This window comes from Chaetodon auriga, chromosome 3 (genome assembly GCF_051107435.1).
Source record: "Chaetodon auriga isolate fChaAug3 chromosome 3, fChaAug3.hap1, whole genome shotgun sequence".
Lineage (NCBI taxonomy): Eukaryota > Metazoa > Chordata > Actinopteri > Chaetodontiformes > Chaetodontidae > Chaetodon > Chaetodon auriga.
The window spans coordinates 24674872-24695589 of record NC_135076.1 but is presented as its reverse complement, the minus strand read 5'-3'; the positions used below and the strand labels follow the sequence as shown (position 1 = coordinate 24695589).

General features: G+C 43.1%; 4 protein-coding genes across 6 annotated transcripts in view; 2 read left to right on the top strand and 2 right to left on the bottom strand.

Moving 5' to 3' along the window:
• Nucleotides 1–20718, top strand: part of rpp21 (ribonuclease P subunit p21) — a 92744-nt gene that overhangs the window by 4020 nt on the left and 68006 nt on the right. The window lies entirely within an intron of this gene.
• Nucleotides 1816–8402, top strand: slc35d1a (solute carrier family 35 member D1a). The gene is made up of 12 exons (XM_076727106.1): nt 1816–2029; nt 2320–2353; nt 2445–2531; nt 2613–2680; nt 2803–2874; nt 3080–3148; nt 3375–3477; nt 4189–4281; nt 4924–4991; nt 5256–5334; nt 5420–5502; nt 7037–8402. The coding sequence occupies exons 1-12, from the start codon at nt 1920–1922 to the stop codon at nt 7140–7142; spliced, it is 972 nt and encodes a 323-aa protein (XP_076583221.1). The 5' UTR covers nt 1816–1919; the 3' UTR covers nt 7143–8402.
• Nucleotides 9087–13552, bottom strand: LOC143315211 (transmembrane protein 205). Of its 3 annotated transcripts, none has more exons than XM_076722788.1 (4): nt 13463–13552; nt 12439–12668; nt 11422–11585; nt 9087–11335 (listed from the first exon to the last, which is right to left on the bottom strand). In XM_076722788.1, exons 2-4 carry the CDS (start codon nt 12536–12538, stop codon nt 11033–11035), a joined length of 567 nt encoding a protein of 188 aa, XP_076578903.1. In that variant the 5' UTR covers nt 12539–12668; nt 13463–13552; the 3' UTR covers nt 9087–11032. The 3 variants fall into 3 exon arrangements, with proteins under 3 accessions (XP_076578903.1, XP_076578923.1, XP_076578914.1); XM_076722808.1 differs by having other exon boundaries at nt 13524–13538; XM_076722799.1 differs by lacking the exon at nt 13463–13552 and having other exon boundaries at nt 12439–12939.
• On the bottom strand, nt 14045–19789 carry dhcr24 (24-dehydrocholesterol reductase). Its single transcript, XM_076721766.1, has 9 exons — nt 19413–19789; nt 18262–18417; nt 17931–18036; nt 17329–17447; nt 16578–16841; nt 16355–16498; nt 15370–15567; nt 15108–15286; nt 14045–14940 (listed from the first exon to the last, which is right to left on the bottom strand). Exons 1-9 carry the CDS (start codon nt 19641–19643, stop codon nt 14787–14789), a joined length of 1551 nt encoding a protein of 516 aa, XP_076577881.1. The 5' UTR covers nt 19644–19789; the 3' UTR covers nt 14045–14786.

Below are 20718 nucleotides of genomic sequence, written 5' to 3'. Positions count from 1 at the left end.
GGTTTGACATCACAAATACTAAACAGCTGCAAAAGTGTGACATGGAAACTTGAAGCCTCCAGCGCACATACACTGAGAATTAACTTATGTTTACAGATTCTGGATTATTAATGAAGGAGAATGAGTAGATGTCATTTAAAGGATTTTAACAAGATAACTGAACTGTTTTTAGGGAAAAGAACATATCATACAACTTATTATCCATATACATGTTAAGGCATGACTGGAGAGGATCTTTAAACCTCCTTCAGCACAGGTGTCCCAAGTACAGTTCATAAAGCATTGAGATGACCACAAAACATGTTGCGCATTAGTTGCTTGAATTTCTGTTGTGAAGATAAACTAATAAGTTTAGATTTATTTGCATTGCTTGTCTCCCACTCCTCTCCCGTGAGGAGGAGCTGCATAGTCTGTGGTTGCAGCTGCATTTTGAAGATGCCAGGCTTGGTCCGCAGGCAAAGCTACTCTAATGTAGTGCACAGAACTGTTCATATAGTCTTTTTAAAGAGTTTACTTGAGGAGCTGTGCGTTGTTTTTTATATTAAAATACACTGTAAAAACTAACACCGATTGGTTGTGACGCCATTATGCATGTGTTTTTGTCTCCATCTTGTGGTTGAATTGTAAACAGACCACTTCTGTCTCTTATGGTCAGTAGCTCCCCATTGATTACTTGATCTACACACACACACACACACACACACACACGCACACACACAGACATTCAAAGTGACAGATTAGAAATCTTTGTGTGTTTATAGTGTGTTGCTTGGTTATTTTCTCTCATTTCAGTACAATTAGTGGCACTTTACTTAAATCCAATATGGCATCTACATAGAGGATCATTGAAAGAAAGCAGACATACAGTACAATAAGTCCTTTCTACCTCCAGCCAGGATCCCAGCCCAAAACCTCAGCCCCGGACCTCACATAGGACTTTTCACATAAGACCTTTTGACGTGTCACAGGAGCAAAAGCACAGGTGTAAATAATCATGAAATTAAAATGGCTGGATGGCTGATTTTCCTTAACTGCTTCAGTTTGAGGGTCCTGGTACTGTGAATGTTGACTCACTGTCACACTGTCATAGCTTATCAGGGTGTATTGCCCCAGCAGGTGCCCGGCTACCAGAAAATAGTTGGTGTGATTATTCGCTATTAGTAGCTTATTTTGGCATATTTATATAGATAGTATAATATAGTATAGTATAGATAGAATAACATAATATATACTACAGTACTGGAATATAACAGAGTATATAATATAATGAAGTATGACATGAGTCTAGTATAGTATATAATAAATAATATACAGTGTTTTACATATAATACATATAACATAAGTGAAGACATGTCTACACAAACAATTTAAAACAGCCCAAGCGGACTGTAACACTTAAATACTCAAACTAATGAATGAATTTACCTCCCAACTTGTGATTGGATTGTATAGATCACATGTTAGATTAAAAACCAGGAAGTGCTGCGCTTGTCATTCCAATATGTGCATGGATGGAAACGGTATGAGGGAATAGTAAAGTCGTAGAAAAGCTAACAATCTCCATCCAACTCCTGCTTCAAGTTTCTAAAATAAATATCCGCGAGGAGTAAACGTTTCCAGCTCCTTCTGCGAGCGCCACCTCTTTTATTACCTCTTGCTTTAGCTATGCCGATAAACCGCGTTTTGCAGTTAGTGACAGTGAAGTAACCACAGACAATTTGGCCGAATCCTCTGTGACGTTCAGACTTGAGGCGGAAGTTGTGAAACGTCAACGTCCCTGGCTTTGTGTGTGTGTGTGTGTGTGCGTGCATGTGCGTGTGTGCGCGTCCACGTGTGTGTGTGTGGCGGTGGTGGGTGAGCCAGTGAAGTGATGGCAGGGGAAGAGCCGACACTCACAGAGGAATGAGAACTTGTCGGGGATGGCGGACAAACCTCCGACACTGTTCGTGAAGCTGTTTGCCGCCGGGTTTTACGGAGTGAGCTCGTTTCTCATCGTCGTGGTGAACAAAAGTGTCCTCACGAACTACAGGTAACGCTTTCGGTAACGCCCATAGCGGTATTAACGTTAGTTGAAAAGCTACCATGTTAGCTAACCTAGCAACTGGAAGCTGTGTTGGCTGGATGGCGGAGCCAGCACGGTGGAGCTTATTAGCTAGCGGCAACTTTTGGCTAGCGAGGTACAGGCTGAAATAGGAAAGCTTCAGTTGTGGTAGCTTCCTAGGAAGCTATGTTTTAACGTACCGGTGTTAAGAGCGAGGTTAGCTTCAGTAAGATGTAACGTTCACGGGGACTAACGGGAACTTAACTCTGCTGTTCCAGGTTCCCTTCGTCAATATGTGTCGGAATCGGACAAGTAAGTTGAATGCATTTCCTTCTTTGTGCAACGATTTTCCAAACGCATCACTTCCCGAAAGCAGGTAATGTTCTGTTGAATGTGTGTGCAGATGTTGGCCACAGTGGTTGTGCTGTGGGTGGGCAAGGCTGCGAGGGTGATCAGCTTCCCAGACTGTGATGAGAGCATACCTCGCAAGGTGAGTCTGTCTAAAATGATCGAGGCAGCCTTTCCACAATGTCAACATATGTATGTTCACGTGGGTTTTTTTTTTCTACAGACGTTTCCTCTACCTCTCCTTTATGTGGGAAATCAAATCACTGGTCTGTTTGGAACCAAAAGGCTGAAGTAAGTCTCTGAACTGGCTGAATGTTGGTCAAAGGGAAGTTGATCCAGAGCCATCATGAGCTCACTGGGCATGGCTGTTGATGTTTGGCCAACTTAGAGTAATTTATGTCCTCTCCCACCAGTTTGCCGATGTTTACTGTCCTCAGGAGGTTCTCCATTTTATTCACAATGCTGGCTGAGGGACTTCTGCTCAAGTAAGATTGCACGTGAGAGATAACCCACTTCTCTCAGTCATGTGCTGCTCCTTTTTACTCACCAAGCTGTTCTCTTTGTGCTGTATTGGTGGCTTTTATTTACAGCTCAAAGCAGCCAGATTGAATTTTATGACTCCTAATCCTTATTTTATCTTAATAGATTCTTCTATTAATTTATAGCTCTACTGTCTTTGACCTTTGGCAGGAAGAAATTCTCCAGGCCAGTCCAGCTGACAGTATTTACAATGATCCTCGGGGCGTTTATAGCTGCGAGGTAAGTTCTACCACATCCAGGTGTCCCAGCTTGTAACCACAGCAGATTTACCCTCACTACAAAGGGTCGTCCAGTCCTGATATATGTCCTCACTTAAGTTATATTGTCTTCAGGATCATTACACACATGTTGTCTATCTGGAGTTAAAGGAGCCTGCTGAAATGCCCAAAGCTAAACCATTAGTGAAAGAACACTTTTTGACTTTTGTTTTAATCTCCGTCCTTAGTGCCGACTTGTCCTTTGACCTGCAAGGCTACGTGTTCATTCTGCTGAACGACGTGCTGACTGCAGCCAACGGAGCCTATGTGAAACAAAAATTAGATGCGAAGGTATGTGGCAACACCATCTGATGAATAGTAAGCATTGTTGGGTTGGAGCTGTTTTTGGCATTGAGCTGATGTCTGTGAATTCAGAGCCCAAACTGTCCTTCAGCGTCTGGCTTGAAGGAACTCAGTGTAAACAAACACCATGAGTTCTCTTTACTCCCCACTAAGTCGCTTCACTGTAATTATCACTGTGTGAATCTGTTTGTAGAGAAAGTATTGTTAGTGTGTATAAGTGGTGCCGCTGTACTCTCTACTTTACGTGTTGTCTTGCATTATTTTTAACGGACAGGTTAATTACTGTTGAGTTACAACTGTCTTGGAGCTTTTTTTATGTCATACGAGGAGACTGCTCAGCTCTCACGTTACAGCAGGGACAGAACTGGATCCAGATTTAGTCTGTGATGTCTGTAGTGCACCGGCTGCTAATACCAAGCGAGACAGAGAGGTGTGTGTGTGTGTGTGTGTGTGTGTGTGTGTGTGTGTGTGTGTGTGTGTGATATTGTGAGGGAGTGAAAGATGGAGCCGCACGAAACAGAATCAGACAAATGCAAACAAGAGGCTCTAGTGCAGCGGGCTGGTCATGCCTGACATCTGTATGCTAGTTAGTGAGGAATGCACTGAAAGACTTGTGAATACCCCTCTGTGCTCTGCCTCTGCTTCTTTTTCATGTTCCTGTTGCTCCCTGCCCATCTGCTTCCATGCCCTGTCTCACAGGAGTTGGGGAAATATGGATTGCTGTATTATAACGCATTATTTATGATCATTCCCACTCTGCTGTTGGCGCATGTGACTGGAGATATGCAGAAGGTAAGCAGTTCACACATATTTATTCATAAAGGCTTTATTCATCAGTGAAACGTATATGTGGTAAAACATCCAGTTAAGTCCTTGGATTTAGTTTATGGTGTAGGTGCTGATCAGCAAGGTTTAATCTTAGATGGCAGTGAGTGTGCATACGTATGAGCATGGGTGTGTGTGCCGTAAATATGAGCTGCCTGTTTGTTGGTGAGTGTTGGCAGAGACCTTCTGGTTTGCCCAGCTGGGGCCCAGCAGCCAGAAAGGCACAAAGCAGCTATTATGCACCTCGTAGAGTTATTACAGCAGCGCCTACAGCCTCTCTTGACTGAATAACCTCAGGGGAGATACAGACTGCTACCTTTTTAAAGTTATTGGAAACTCAGTGTTGGATTTGTACATGTTAGCGTTAGCATTAGCATTAGCCGTGTCATTACCCTAAAACTTGATCAGCAGCTCTGCAGTTCATCTTTGTTTCCTTTCTTCCACTGAATGCCAGACCAGACATGTCCATAAGGAATGACTTGAGTTTTTGTACTAAAAAATTTAGAACGTGTTTTAAATGATCATCCACCAGTCCAGCTTTACACCTGTTTTATGTGTGCTTTTACGTGCAGAGTTCGGTTGTTTCTTACGCTGTGCTTCTCCTCTCAGGCAGTGGAATATGATGGCTGGTCAGATGTGTTTTTCCTCACCCAGTTCATCCTCTCTTGCATCATGGGGTAAGAACACAGGCCAAAGCTTGTGTGTGACGAGCGTGCATGCGCAAGCAGGCAGGATTGTGTTTTGTGCCAGGTTTGAACATCTGGATTGCACCACATTACTGTGGTATTGCTATGATATCAGCGACTGAAGTCTAGATTCTGGGCCATCGCTCGAAGCTCACAATCGCCCTTTGTCTTCCATGTGGCATTAACGTTGCGAAATCTGATTTTGTGCTGGCACAAACATTGATTCATTTGTAATATGATAACGTTGTTTTTCAGGTTCGTCCTGATGTACTCCACTGTACTTTGTACACAGTACAACTCTGCATTAACAACTACGATTGTGGGCTGCATAAAGGTAGGCAACAGAGTCATGTGAAGTAATACTTAAATACACTAAAACACAAAAAACTCAGCTTCATGAATCATTTTCCATTCTGCAGAATGTCCTGGTGACATACATTGGGATGGTGTTCAGTGGAGACTACATTTTCTCGTGGACTAACTTCATAGGTTTGAATATCAGGTATGAAGCAGCAAGTTTATTGTCTAATCTATGCTCAAATATCTAGCTGCCTTTTTCTTTTTTCTTTTTTGTTCAACCACACTCGGGACCAGCCCAAGCTGCTTTGTGGTCTGATGCAGAGTTCTTCCCCCAGCACATATTCTCACACATGTGGCATTCCAGCACATACATTTTGCATTGTATGGTCACAAAACACATTGAGTTAGTTACACAGAAACATGAGAGGGGACTTGAAATACCATATTATCATATGGTGTTGACTTTAGTCACGCTAGCAGCTTTGCTGTAAGATTTTTCACTCTGTTGGTTCACCGCTTTGATCCAGACTGAAATATCTCAACAGCTATCGGATGGATTGCCATGAAATTTCTACAGACATTCATGGCTCCTAGATGTTGAATCCTAATGACTTTGGTAACTTGATTCATGGCTCCCAGATGATGAGCAAAACCTCTATTATTGGGGAAAGCTCGCCATCTATAGGCCCACCCTGACATTGTCATGGGGGTTTGTTGTCTTGAGTGTGTTGTGTTTCAGTCAGTTGTGTCACCTCTCATGAGGAGTCGACCTCACAGAAAGTGGTTCAGCGGCATGAACTGCAGACATAGGAGTGAAAGAGAAAGCGAGGAGGAATGAAGGAGAGAAAAGGAAATGAGATGTGAACACCTGTGGAGAAAGCAGGTGAAAATGTGTTGAGATGAAAGGAGTGAAGAACAGAGGAGGAGAGGAGGGCAGATGGAAGAGAATAAGATATGCGTTTAATCTTTCTTGCATCTCAAGTATGTAAGAATGGAGCCGTGGGAGCGAGAGAAGAAGAGAAGAGGAGGAAAGGCAAACAGAGTGAACAGGAGTAGATCAAATGAAGTGCTGTTAGATAATATATTCCCATGTTGTTTATCCTCCCATGCTATTCCCAAATGCCTTGTAGTCACAGGGCCCTAATAAAATCAGCGTGGGCTGTTTTGATTACGTTAAACCAATCAAAACTGGGCCTCAGCTGTGCTCAGCTCACTCTGGGGAACTCTTTGTTTTTCACTCAGCTCATTATATTCCATACATCCCATTTTCCATGGTTAGCACGTAGTGTATTAGCTTGACGATTGCTCTTGTTTCTGGCTGTAAACAAACTAAATGATGTTTATCCCGTTGAGCAAAAGAAAAAGTCGGCGCTGACACAGATGTCACTGACACTAACGGGCCAATCAGCTGCAGGAATCTAAATGTGCCTGCTGGATCTCGTTGAGAGATATGATGAAAGATATGACTGATGACCTGCTGCAACATGTTCACGTTACACTGATTGACACAAATGACAACATGATTTTCAACTCTCACTCTGCCTGCAACTATCAGATGATTTTTTTATGGCCTCTTTAACATTAATCCAAACCTAATGCACTGAAAACCAGCTGCTATCTTATCGGATGGTTAGAGTAAACACAAACCTGATGGTGTGCTCTGCAGCGTTTGATGATGTTGTACAGGTGTGAAGTGTTTCTGTACTTTGACGTGGTTGCTGTCCTTGTTGACGCAGTATTGCAGGCAGCCTGGTGTACTCCTACATCACTCTCACAGAGGAGCAGTCCAACAAAGCAAGCGAAGGCACCAAGCTGGACATCAAGGGCAAGGTGGTTGTATGACAGAGACACTGGATTTTATTATTTTTATGCTGATGAACAGGAAAACTCTATTTTTAGTACGACTTTTATTTATGGAGTATTCTAGCAGTGGAGCTGATGGGTGGTGTCACGGCAGCTTCCTTTCCACGTTGTGGAAACGGAGCCGTCTGTGGGTGGATTTTTCGATGGTGTCTTTTTTTTAAAAAATATTTCTATTTTGATACCGTACGTGTGAGCATCGAGAAGAAGGGAAACATGGAAGCAGTATTATTTATATTACAACATTTGCTGACATTTAGACAAAACGAACGTTCAAGGGTAAACGCTGGGATGACGTAATGTTTCCCGAACACAGGAGTGGGCAGCTGGAGTGGTCGGTTGTTTTAAGCATGGGTGTGTACTGATGAGTCGTGGGAATATTTAGTAATGGTCATTTTAAAGGCACAATCCTTATTTTTTATTGCCTTTTCTGGTTTGCTGTTTACAAGGAATGTAACTTCAGATGCCTTCTAAGCACAGTGAGATGCACTGACGCTCGTTATCCGTTGTTTCAGTCTTTTCGTACACCTCTTTTGATTTTTGCGCGTATACTGTTAAAAGCTTGTTCCAGACAAACGGTAATGACAGTGATCTAACCTCATCCTTCAAACAACCAAAGCGGATGGGCAGTAGACTGTCAGTTCCCATCAAGGATTGTGGCTTTAAATACTGTTTGCTGCCTCCTTTTGGAGATAATTTAAGATTACAGTTTACATGTTGCTCCCTCAGTATTACAGAACGGTTGTTGTGGACTTTCCAAGGCTGTAACTGGTTCTCTCTATGCAGAATTAACAAACAGTACTTATGGTTTGTTGTTTGTACAAGGGGATCCATTTGTTCTTTTTTTTCTTGACACATTATCGCACTTTTGACTGAGGTAGCACCTGCAAAAAGGGTGAAACCGAATGGCCTCACCTCCGGTTACATTCATTGTTGAGATTGAGATTACTGTACTTTCCTGAAATGTATGTTTCGGGTTTTTTAAGTGTTACAAGAGAAAATGGTTTTCTAAACCTTTAATAGTCAGGTACAAGTGTTGACTTTTGTTTCTTTTCTTTTCTTTTTTTTTTTTTTTTTACATTTTTATCGCTGTCATTATATATTTATTACTTTTTTAGACTAATATTCATTTTGTAGGTGGGGTGGCTTGTGCATTGTTGATGCTGATCTCATCTCAAACACAGTAACCATGGATTTGTAGCAATGATGTATTTTTACATTAAAAAAAAACTTCTTGACACGATGTATTTGTTGGGATTTGTTGTTCAAATTGAGCCATTTCAACACCTCGCAGCTTGTTTACAGGTAAGACGCTCAGGTGCTCACCATCTGCACAGGATTTGATCATAAAAAGACTTAACCAAGATCAGTAAGTCACTCTGTTCTCCCCTAATGTCCTGTAATATATAACTTGAGTCTCATTGAATGATACATTTTGTAGTTATGTTTTTTATCTACAAGTATTGTGATGTGGCTCAATGGTGGATAATCAGTTATGAAACTGAAGCTCTCGTTTGTATTTTGGTTCCCTCTTCTGGCAAAAATCAAACATTTTCTCATCACCACCACAAGGAGTCACCAAAATCCACCATCAAACATTTTAAAACCTGATGCATAGCTTTTTTGGCCACTTTACCTGCAAAAATTTACACAGGACACCATACGAACTGATGAACTGATGTCTTTTTTCATCTGACACTCTAATACAGACACTGAGTTCTGCATGAAGGGCTTCAAATCCTACCATGCTCACCTAAAATACATGTAGAACATCATAAAGGGCTTCAAGCTATAAATCACAATTTCAAGCTCACTTATTTGCTCCTTTTAAAACCAGTTTACAAAAGAACAGAGAGGGAAAAAATGCCCTTAATACTAACCAATACTACTCTGCAGATAAAATCAGTGGTAAGCCTGCACTTCCTGAGCAAATATTACAGATTAATCTGGAGAGGAGATGAAGTGTTTTAATACAAAAAAGAAAAAAAACAACAGACCACATAACAGCTCATGACCTGTGACCTCACTGGTCTTTGGGCGACTTACATTCAGTATTACAGAGGCCACGCGAACAGATAAAACCCATTACTCAACATATCAGAACCTGGGATTAAAAACCCACTAATTAATGAAAAAGGTCTGAAATTTAACATCCTACTATAGCTTTAACATTTACGCACAAAACTGTCAAAGACAGAAATCAAATTTTATATTAATTTAAACTGGCCAAGCCAACAGGCATCACCACACAGAGGATGTGTACGCTTTAAAACAACTACCAAGTAATATTGCATTGTGTTTGCCGGTAAAAGGTACATAATGAGCATCTTCATCAGTCCAGTCAGAACAATAAAAACAAGAAAGGACTTTTAGAAACTACTCTGCTGCCTCAGCCCTGATAATAGAAGCACTGTTGGTGCAGGCATCATTTTTTGCTTTGGTTTAATGGACATGTATTGCAGACAAATGCAAACAGAACCTAGAAGAACAGAAGAAAGAAGAAACACACCGACTGAACGGTTTCCCCAAGCAGTTACGACGAGGAGGGGCCAACACAGCGGAAGAGGTTTGTTAACATAATTTCGACATGTGCAAAAAAAAAAAAGACAACAACATAGAGCTGACAGATCCTCTTTGCCTGACGTGTCAAATAAGGAACGACGCAAGTATATTCAAAAACTAAAAAAAGCTCCGACACCTGAGAACTGCACAGAGCACAACTCTAACGCCAGTTCAACTCAAATATCATTTGGCTTCAGCTCCAATCACGGCTGTACAACTTCCCAACAGCCACACGACCGTGTTTGAAACAGTACAGAGGCATTAAAGAACAAAGCAGAAACACACGTGAGGAGTTCAGGCGACAGACTAATTCTCATCTGAGGCACACTGTGAGGTAACAATGTTCATGGCGGTCATACGGCGATGATAGTGAAGGGGTTGAGCGCTGAGATTTCATTCAAGTCTTCCGACAGAAGACCAACATGGAATTTACTACACGTGAAGTAAAATAACAATTCTGACGCCCACCTCCTCCACAGGTCCATGCTCACTCACCTCAAGGACACACTAAGAACAGCAAGGGGTCTACCAGCCAGCAGATCAACACACTCAATAAATTCTAATTCCAATATCATGCTCAATTCCCTGGTGCCAGGCTGTTTGAATAAACAGTACTGATTGTCTAACATGTAGTAAAAGTGTCTGAACCCTTTTTTCATACGGGCAGAGAGCAGCACAGGTGCTCTTAAGCCAGACAAACCTGTGACACGACACTGCTCACAAGGTATTAAAACTGCACCCAAACAGGAAGAGCAGGACTGAGCAGCATGAGAGAAGTTCCCTTAATAAAAATGCCTTTCTGTTGCTTACATACGGTATAAAAATGTGCAGTGCACCGGGACTATTTTCTGCTATGCTCTTTCTGATACTGCATGTACAAAGTTGTTGAAAACATTGCTTGTGCTTTGTGTTCCTGAAAGGTACCACAGTGTGATGGTAAAGGGGAATCTCAAGGGTGCCACCAGCCTCTGCCACACTGGGTGAAAGGTGAGGCATTACTCACCGCAGGAACTGATTTCTCCCTACAAACTTCAGGAGAGAAACGCAGCTTCAGAGAACCTGCTTGTCTCAAAACCGATAAAAGACCGAGGCCTAAGCTGAGCACGGAGGCTGAATGCTTTCATTATTCCCCAAGGCACAAGAACAAGGCTTACCTGACTTTCTACCTTACACCGAATAAGGCAGACAAAGATGTGCATTAAATATATAACTTACTGCTTTGATACAAAAAAATATGACTTTCTAGATTTGTAAGGTGTGAGAGTGACTATTTTTCAACAATTTAACAGTCCAGCTGCTGTGCATCATTTCTAAAGCGTGACGAGGTTCTCAGCCATGTAACAGAGGCTGTAGAAGTTGCAGCCAATGCAGCAGAGGTTACAGAGGGAGGACAGCAGTCTGTACAGCCACAGGCGACCACTGAGGTGTCTGTATTTGACGTCTGTCTCACACAGTTTGGCGTAAGCTTCGCGGTTCGATGACAGGCCGATGTCCTGACCCAATCCACACGCCTGCTCGATGAGGTGCATGTCTGCCATGATCTCTGATGTCATTTGGCCAAACCACTGGGCGTTCACGGCCGCTACCGTCACCGACACGAAGAAGATGAAGATCTGGTGGGGAGGGTAGAGGAGAGAGATTAAAGGAATATTCAAAAAAGGGCTTTATGCAATGTGATCGTGTGGAACAAACAACGCACCTGAAAGGCTTCTCTCTCATCCAGCATGTCGCTGGGGTGATACACAGCGTAGATGGTGAGGTTAAAGAAGGCACAGGCTGAACCCAGGTGGAGATAGAATGGGACAAGACGACTCTGGATGAAGCCGTAAGTGTGTCTGTTCAGGTGGTTGTCCATCACAAAGCCTGCGCAGAAACCAGCACTGCTAAGTTAAGGTTGGAGTCAGATTAATCATCATTCCAGTGTCAGCACATACGCCTTAATCACACTAGCCTTATTAGAGTTCAATCCAAATATTTAACACATGCTCTACGTTACTTCTCCGCTCTTTGCTTTTAATTAGACTGGTTAAATACTGTTTATGTATATACAGCCACCATGACACCACGCAATAGCAATATGGCAAAACACAGGGTTTATGTTTGAATACTGGCAGCAATGTACTGGAGGTCAGAGGGTCACTGTCAGTTAAAATATAACTATCCTGCAGAGCATGCAGACAGGGCTGTGAACTGCATAGCTCTTCAACCAAAGACACCCTGGATTGTGGATGCAGATAATACTAAGGCATAAAAAAGCAGCTGGGTGATTCAGTCATGTGTGGTGTGTGAATGTGCACCAATCGCTCACACTCACAGGTGGTGTGAGACCACATGTAAAGAATCAGAATCAGAATCAGAAAAAGCTTTATTGCCAAGTATGCTTTTACACATACGAGGAATTTTTTCTGGTGAAATTGGTGCATGACACATCTACTAAAATATGACACATCTACTAAAATAAGAGCATAAAATATAACAATTTAAATATATATACACAAGACACAAGAACACCTGTGTCATGACTGTGCTGTGCTTGTAGTATGACAACACGTGTCATCAACACATTCTGCATCCTAAATGAGTTACAGGCTTCTCCCTTTCTTTCCCTCCACATGGCTCTCTTACGTTTCTGCCCTTTTAGTGTACTTTTATCATCTGTGTGTGTGCGTGTGTGTGTGTGTGTGTGTGTGTGTGTGTGTGTGCTCTTGGTACCAACTTGAAATGAAGGTGACCCAAATCTGCATCCCCCAGTATGTGGAGAGCAGCAGCAGCTGCAGCAGCTTCACTGTGAACGTGGGCTCCTGGTCGGTGGCCATGCTTCCTCCTCAGCCTCTCTCCTCTCCAGTCTGGACCTCACTGTCGTCTCCAAAACTGCACCGTCTGGAAAGGCCAGTAATGCTTTCTACTCCTTGTCTGGAGGGCACTCGATGCTCCACCCCAGAGCCTCTGTGAACACGACCAATATGCCAAAAACGAGGTGGGTAAAGCTCAAAGTGGGTGAAAGTGCAAATGAGGCGAAAAGTTTAACTCCAGTCGCTGCAGGTCAGAGTTCTCTGACTGCTACTGTGCAGGCCAAAACCACACCTTTAGATAAGAACACACCCGTTGTTACTGGAACAGGGACAGCTTACGCAGCTTCCAAAATAAATTAAACGTCCAACATGTTCGTGTTGTATTTCTGTCACGGCAGTAATCAGGTGGAACACCGTGTACCCCAAACGGTCCACAAACTTCCGCATTGTTGTCAAGGAAACCAGGTCGCCCTTTCGACCTTATCGCCGTGCAGCACGAAAATTAAAGTGCATGCGCGCACACCCCACTGTGATACTCACTATTCACGCAGCTAATCTAATCTAACTACAGTAGCTAAAAGTCAAAGTCTGCCGTCTAAAAACGAACAGCATTTCTAAACTGTTCAACGTAAACCGACAGCAGCCAACGGACCGACGAACGTCCAAAGTCACCTTCGCAAAAACATTTTATTTCGAAAACGTCCGCTTTTCTCATGAGCTAACGCTAATTATGATACCACCGCTTAGCAGAGGGTGAAACTACACTGACTAGCAGCTAGCGTTAGCTAAAGTTAACTATGAAACTTAGCGCAACAGTTAAGTTAGCTTCACTGTTACTGAGGTAACAGTTCACTGCCCTTTAAGTCAGCCAACCGTTATCTTATAATGTTAACAGAAAACAGAGTAAATACCATCACTTTGAGTGTAAAGACTCTAAAAACAGCCTACCTGTTGCTAATAACTCCTGGCAGCCTGAGGCAGATGTCTTCGGCTCTGACAGTTAACTTACCGGCTGGTAGCTGTTAGCTACGCTGCTAACACCGAAAAAAGAAGAGGGCGGAATGGCAAGAGTGATGTGTTCTGGAGAAAGACCCCGAACGGCTGACACCGCCCCTCTCAGGTACAACCTCCTCCAGACTGAGGTAAAACACAGGTAACTGAGGCGGAGAGCCGCCCGCTTCAGTCTCTACGCTGTGTAAAATGTTAAGAACATAAAGACTTAAAGCTGCAGGCTGAGAGGTCCACATGCAGACCAGGTATGTTTTAAAACCCTTAAGTCTGATTAAAACTAGATAAGACTGGTTAGTCACTGCTGTGTTTTCATATGACTTTCACAAAATCAACAAGTGTGTGCAGTTATTCAAATAAAGTGAGGTAACTGTTAGAAGCACATGTTTGCTTTGAGTATATGTCAACACATAAAAACAAGTTAAAGGCCAAACCAAAGAAACAAGATCAGGTTTGACCTGTGATGTTATTCAAATAAAGTTCATTAATCTGTTCAGAGCAAATACAGAGCAGACTGCGTTTGATGGCTGCATGGTTTTTATTTCCAGCTGCTTTAGAATCTACATGTAGAAAAGAGTTCGAATGATGTTTATTGTAGAAAAGAGTTCGAATGATGTTTATTGCAGAAAAGAGTTTTTAATTTTTGAAATCCTTACACAGTTCTGGTGAAATTACGTGATTTTAATATGAAAACAGTGGCCTGTAAGTTACAATATATTTTAGATTTATCAGAAAAGCGTCTATTTCAAAATATGTGGATGATGCTGATAAGGAGGCCACGTTTTCGGCGTGCATGGCACTGTGGAAGCTGTAGGTAAGGCTGTAGGTAATGCAACGACAGATAAGGTAGTAAAACAGGGAATAGTTGCCTGACATATGTGCACATTTTAAAAAACCAAGAAATAAAAAGTTTGAACAGTATGTTTTCAGCAAGTAAAAGAGCATAAGCCATATGTGACATATGGTCAAGCAGTCCATGAAATCAGAACGTGAATGTAGAAATAAACTGTGTACAAAAAGACGGAGAAGAGAATACATTCATGACTTCACATCATTACAATACTTATGCTCCTGTTCACATTGATAGAAGGGCCTCTTAAGGCACAGTGTGATGGCCAAAAATAACACATTTTAGCTTGTATTCGTGTGTGCAAAGCAACAGTTTGATTTTGTTGAAACGTCCACAAACTAGTGTGAGCTGCAGACAGACGCCTCAGCGTATCTGAGACTCAGGGCTGAGGTCAGGCGCCAGTATTCGGGGGGGTCAGTGTCGGGCAGATTTACAGATTTTGTCGTAAACCTCGGGGAAGGCCTCCTTACAGCCGAGCTCCTCTCTCAGTCTGTGATACAGCTGTCCATCAAACATCTCCCAGAACTCCTCTCGGTCCATGTACACGTCTGCATACAGCATCTGGAACCTGCAGGAGGCGGACGGCACATGTGCAGACGCAGCAGGAATGTAAACATTTGAAATGCTTCAGTGCATGCATGCATTAGTATTTCTCAGCTGTGACAACATCAACACACAGATTAACACATTATTTTAGTTACCGATGCTAAATTTCATGTATTATTTGAGACTCACCCATGCACCTCTCTGACAAACTTCTCCAGCTGACGCGTTGATGCTTTAGCTTCAAAGTGTTTGACTTTGGGCTCTCCATAAGCACCAATATCCACATACAACTCCTCCTCTTGACCTTTGGGGTGGACCATCCCTCTGCCGGACGGCAACAGGAACGGACACAGCCACAGAGGGTACACCTGAAATAACACAAGACATGCAGGGGTTCAAGAGGGAGAACGTATGATCAAACGAGCGTTTAAGGGCGTCATTCACATCTTACGTCGATGTCCTGGTGGAAGCGTGTGATGGCAGCCTGCAGGTGCTTCACCGGTACCAGCATGTCCTGGACAACATGGTGCTGTTCATAAAGCCGTCTGATGGTCTCTCCCTGGGTGAGCTTCAGCAGCGAGATCTTAGGAGGGACCATCCATCCGAAAAGCCAGCGAAACACCGGGTTGTTGCCGAAGGGAATAATGTCCTGGAGAAAGGACACAAATACACACAGAGACAAACAGGTTAAAAAAACAATGAGGCTCCTCTTTGGACGGCTTGTCGGACATCAGAAGTGCTTTCAAGATGTCACATTGGCCAATACTAGATTGAATTTTATTAGAAATTAATTTCAGCCTTCCCTTGTGAGACCATTTCCATTTAATATTCCAATTATATGAACAATAAGCATATTTGCTGTGGCTTTTTCATTATATAATGCTGAATTTTGACATGAGGGTAGAATTTGTCATAATATCTGTTTAATGTAACGGGGACGCTCATACGGTTCAGCTGCATTCCTCCTAATTTTCACCAGAGGGCAGCAACAACCCTCCATCCAGCACCACCTGCTTCACATCCAACACAGCAATGATGTCAATCACAAACTGTTGATTAACGGTTTAATCAAAGCATCAGCCCTATTTCTGTCTGACGTTCCTCTGCACTGTCTTCAAAACCCTTTCAAAACCCGACAGCCCCCAAAAGCCCAAAGCCAGCTCCTGGAGATGTTTGTCAAACCAATACTATGAATAATTCATCACACCATTTACTGTTACAGAAAGCAAAGGATGCCAAGCCCTTCTCACTAATGGCTAATGGTGTGTGTGTGTGTGTGTGTGTGTGTGTGTGTGTGTGTGACAGAGACTGTGCATTAGTGTGTAATAAAGAGATGTGAGCGAGGAGTTGATAAGATGATGATGAGCTAAAATCTGGCAGATGTTTGCAGTCCTTTAATGTAACGGAAGCAGCCCCAGTATGTGTGTGTTTTGTACCTGGAGCTCCCAGAAGATGCTGCGTGTGTGTCTATGATAATACTGCCTCAGAGGGATGTATTCAACTCCAATCTGGTCGGCCTTCAGGTAGCTCTCCACGTGTTTAAAGAACCAGGGTTGAAAGTGCAGGCCGATTCTATTAATCTGACCAAAGAGGGAAAAGGAGGTTAATTGTGATAAAATATATGAAAACAAGTCAAACATGTGCTCACAAACTCTTTACCTTATCAGGCTCAGCATGGTCAGTCATGCTTCCCGTCATGATGACAGCGGTGTCCAGACTGTACTGGATGCCCTCAACAAATGTGTTTTGCTTGTTCTCTGATGCTTCAGTGAAGCGCTTACAGATGTTCTCCAGTCCTCTCACCGGCTCGTAGCGCAGCTTCACCCACGCTTTAGCAGGGACAATCTTAATCTCAGCTGCGACCAGGAACCCCAGAGTTCCACAGGACCACGGGACGGCGTGGAACAGGTCCGAGTTCTCCTCCTACGTGACAGAAATGGAAACGTGAGCACAGATGTGTGGCACGCTGGCGGTGATGAATGTGGTCTCGGCCTTCTCGGCCTTCTGGACCACTCTCTGCTTTACACGCTACAGTTACACAGCACACTGCAACTCCAGGGTCTGTATCACCACTTCAGCTTATTTATTAGTTCATTTTGTTTATTTATTAAACTAAAAAAAGCTAAGGGAGTTTGCGAAATGTAGCAAACTTGCTGCTCACATAGATCTCGCAGCTAAAAATAATGCAGGGCGACCTGAGTTATACTAACAAGCTATCACCTCTTGAGGTACAAAGTGGTATTACAAGACAGGACGGCGCGGGGCTAGCTGGTTAGCATGCTAACTTCAGTAGACCGCAACACAACAGACGTCTTTGACATAACGTCAAAGCTCACTCACTAATCTCATTGCAGGATGCAGGTTCCCTGGAGATCACGCACACACACACACACACACACTCCATACTCACCTCAGTGCAGCGTACTAAGCTGCCATCAGCTAGAACCAGTTCATATGCAACACAGATGTGTTGAAACAGGCCGTAAATGTGAGAGGAAGACTCGATGCCTGTACCCATCACCAAACCACCTGAGAGAGGGAATGAAAGGTTTGTTCTTAGTAATTTAATGTCTTTCCAGGTGAGAACAACAGTGGGCAAACACACAAGCAGAAAGCAGCATTTGCCTGCAGGGAGTGAGTATGTATGTGCCTGCATGGACATGAGGATAAATGAATGTACCGCGGCCTGATGGGAAAACATTAGATTGTTGAAGCGCAGTTTATAGCATCAGGAAATCCATTATGAAACCCGATCCAGGGGTGCTTCCAACACTGCAGCCATTTCCTCCCAGTTTCATCTTTTGAGCTACAACATCAATCCTCTAACACGATTAGAGATGTCGTTGAGGCTCTGAACAGGGACTGATGTAGGAGACGCAGGATCTACATCACCGAACGAGCTGTGGAAATCATCAGCACACTTTGTCTATTTCTAGAAACAGGGGAGCCACAGCTGATGCAAATGTACGACGATTCCCCAGAAACTATTCCACAGTAACACAGACAACTTACCCACAGTGAGGTCATCCAGCTCGGGCAGCACTGGCAGTGTCCAGCCAATAGAGTTGAGGAGAGCGGTCACTTGACCCATGTTGGCCAGCGGCTCAACTCTCACCACCTAAAAAAACAAACATCACTGTGAGTGAAGGTCCATCACATCACTGACAATACAAAATCCAGCCAGGAACATTTTACTGAGTGAAAGTTCGAGTGAGAACGACTGAGTTGTGTCATCGTGCAGTTTTTCTATTCTATTGGTTAACAGTACAGGTAACAGGTATAGGTAAACGCTAAATCTGCCTAACACGCGGGAAGCCAACGTGTCTCTGCTGTCTCTTCCTACCTGCCTCTTTGTGTCCACCTCCAGAATGTCCATCAAATTGATCATGATGTTCTTGTGGGTCTTCTTGTATTTGCCCACTCTGAGAGATACGGTGAGCCAGCCGGGTCGACCTGTGCACATGTAGGTCTTACTGCCCTCCTTCCTCCATTCACGCACCTGAAACGTGTCAGAATACGTGATACAGAGACGAACACACACAACACACTGAGGACACGTGTCATTAAGAACGCATGTCAGACTTGATTTCCAGATTAAAGGGACGGGCGCTGTAGTCTGTCGTTTGACTGGTTTATTTAACAAATCTTGTGAATGCCTGAACTGATTAGGACAGTAGCTGCTTGGCTGCACTAACTTACAGTAAACATGAACGTGCAGGCCCAGTTAACTCAAATCCAGTTAATCAGATGGGCTTTTAATTAGCCCCATCACTGAAAGTTACACATCAAGAATACATTTTCTAGAAGCTGTGACGATGATGTAATAATTGATTTCTGTGGCGGCCATGGCAAAACCGCGCTGTCCTCCTAGTGCCCCCCATTTGTATGAAAGCCAGGTAAATAAGCAACAGGTACCAAAACCCTTACGTAATAACTGACTGAGTGAGATGAAGCAACAGCACCAAGGTTTCAATCCTCATATCAGATACCAGAAGGAGTTTTTCACTACCCATGATCCCCTGCAAGACACATGCAGTATAGTTAACTCATTCTGCTCATCATGCAGGTATCATGTAGGTTATTAACCATGTGAATGATACACTAAGCTTAACTATAGACGTGATATCCCACCAAATATCAGGATGCATAAAACTGAGCTGGATGAAATATTGAAACAGGATTGCTCATAATCCTGATTGTGGTAGGTGCGGATATGTGCACACAGCTCATATATATTTGAGTGCTCTTCAGAAACAGCTCCTCGCTTGTCTTTCAGATCTGGGAGCACAAGGACCAACACCTTGACGAGAGTATGAAGATCTGAAAAATCAGGGCTAAAATGTTAAACTAACATTTAACCCAGTGCAGCTTGACTGAAGCACAAAATGAAGCTCCGCTGGGTTAAAATGTTACTGTCTGCACACCGTATGAGAAGAAGCATCACCCCGCACACGCGCACACCTGTGCGCGCACGCACAGATGATGGAGACTCACCTGTCGCTGGATGTCTTTCACGCGCTGGTCGTGCAGTTTGGGCGCAGAGCACATCTTGAAAATGAGCCACGCGCGCACATAATAATACACATCAAATATGACGGACAGCGGCAGCAGGAACAAACACACAAATATCCACCTCTGGTGAACGATCACGTAATCTAGACCTTTGACTTTGATCCACAGGAGGAACATGACGACCAAGCCAGCTAAATACAACAGCGGATCCATTCTGATCACATCCACGTCTGCACGCGCCCCTGACTCAAAGTATGTGCCACACTTCTTTAACTCCACCACGTCGAAACTCCGTATTAATTAGTGTGACACCGAACCTCGAAATCCCGATCACCTCTTCTCTGTGATAGGTCAGAACTACTCTCATTGGCTAAAATCACCAAAGAGGCGTGACCGCACACCAGAGCCTCGCGCTTATTGGTCAAGTAAGTGACTGTAGGGAATTCTAGTGCCGTAGCCTTTCTGAACTTCAACCAATCATGAAGCTCAGAGGCTGTCACACCATGCGCGCGCCCTGTCACAACACTGCCAAAAGCAGCCATTGAGAAAGTCTGAGGAGTAGATTAAAACAAACCTAAAATCTAATAATGTGTCAGTTTCAGCGCGTGATGCGGTTTTCTGGTACACGTGGCCTACAAACTTACTGATTCAACAAACTTTATCAGTTTTAACTCTCAAGTTTTTTATTTGGCAGATGCACAATTGCTGCAAACAGTCAGTGGCAATGAAATTTTTATTCTAGGCTAAGAAAACCCACCTGAGTGACAAAGTAAAAATGAGAATTTAAGACGTAAAACAGTGCAGAAGTTAAAATATAGAAGAAAAACTATATAGGCTACATAGAACTGATTAAAATACAATATAATACAGTGGTAGACTGGTGTACAGCAGGCTAACATTAAAATGAATTGACTGTAATAGTGCATGAATACAGGCACACACAATCAGTGGCCACTTTATTAGGTACACCTGTTCAATCTAATGCAATCCAATACAACTGATCCACCATAAAATCTGGTATAATGGTATAATGAGCGCCATCATCAGTTCCAGATTTCAGTTTGTCCAAATCTTTGGATTCTGCCTAATCTACCCCATCAGCCTCAGGTGTTTTTTCTGTTGCTAATGAGTAAATAATAGCACTTAATATAGTAAAAATCATGGCCTAAACATTAAACGTCAACATGTTAGCATGCTAATGTTAGCATTTAGCTAAGCACTGCTATGCGCGAATACAGCTTCACAGAGGCGCTAGCATGGCTGTACTTTGGTCATATTTATTTTCTGT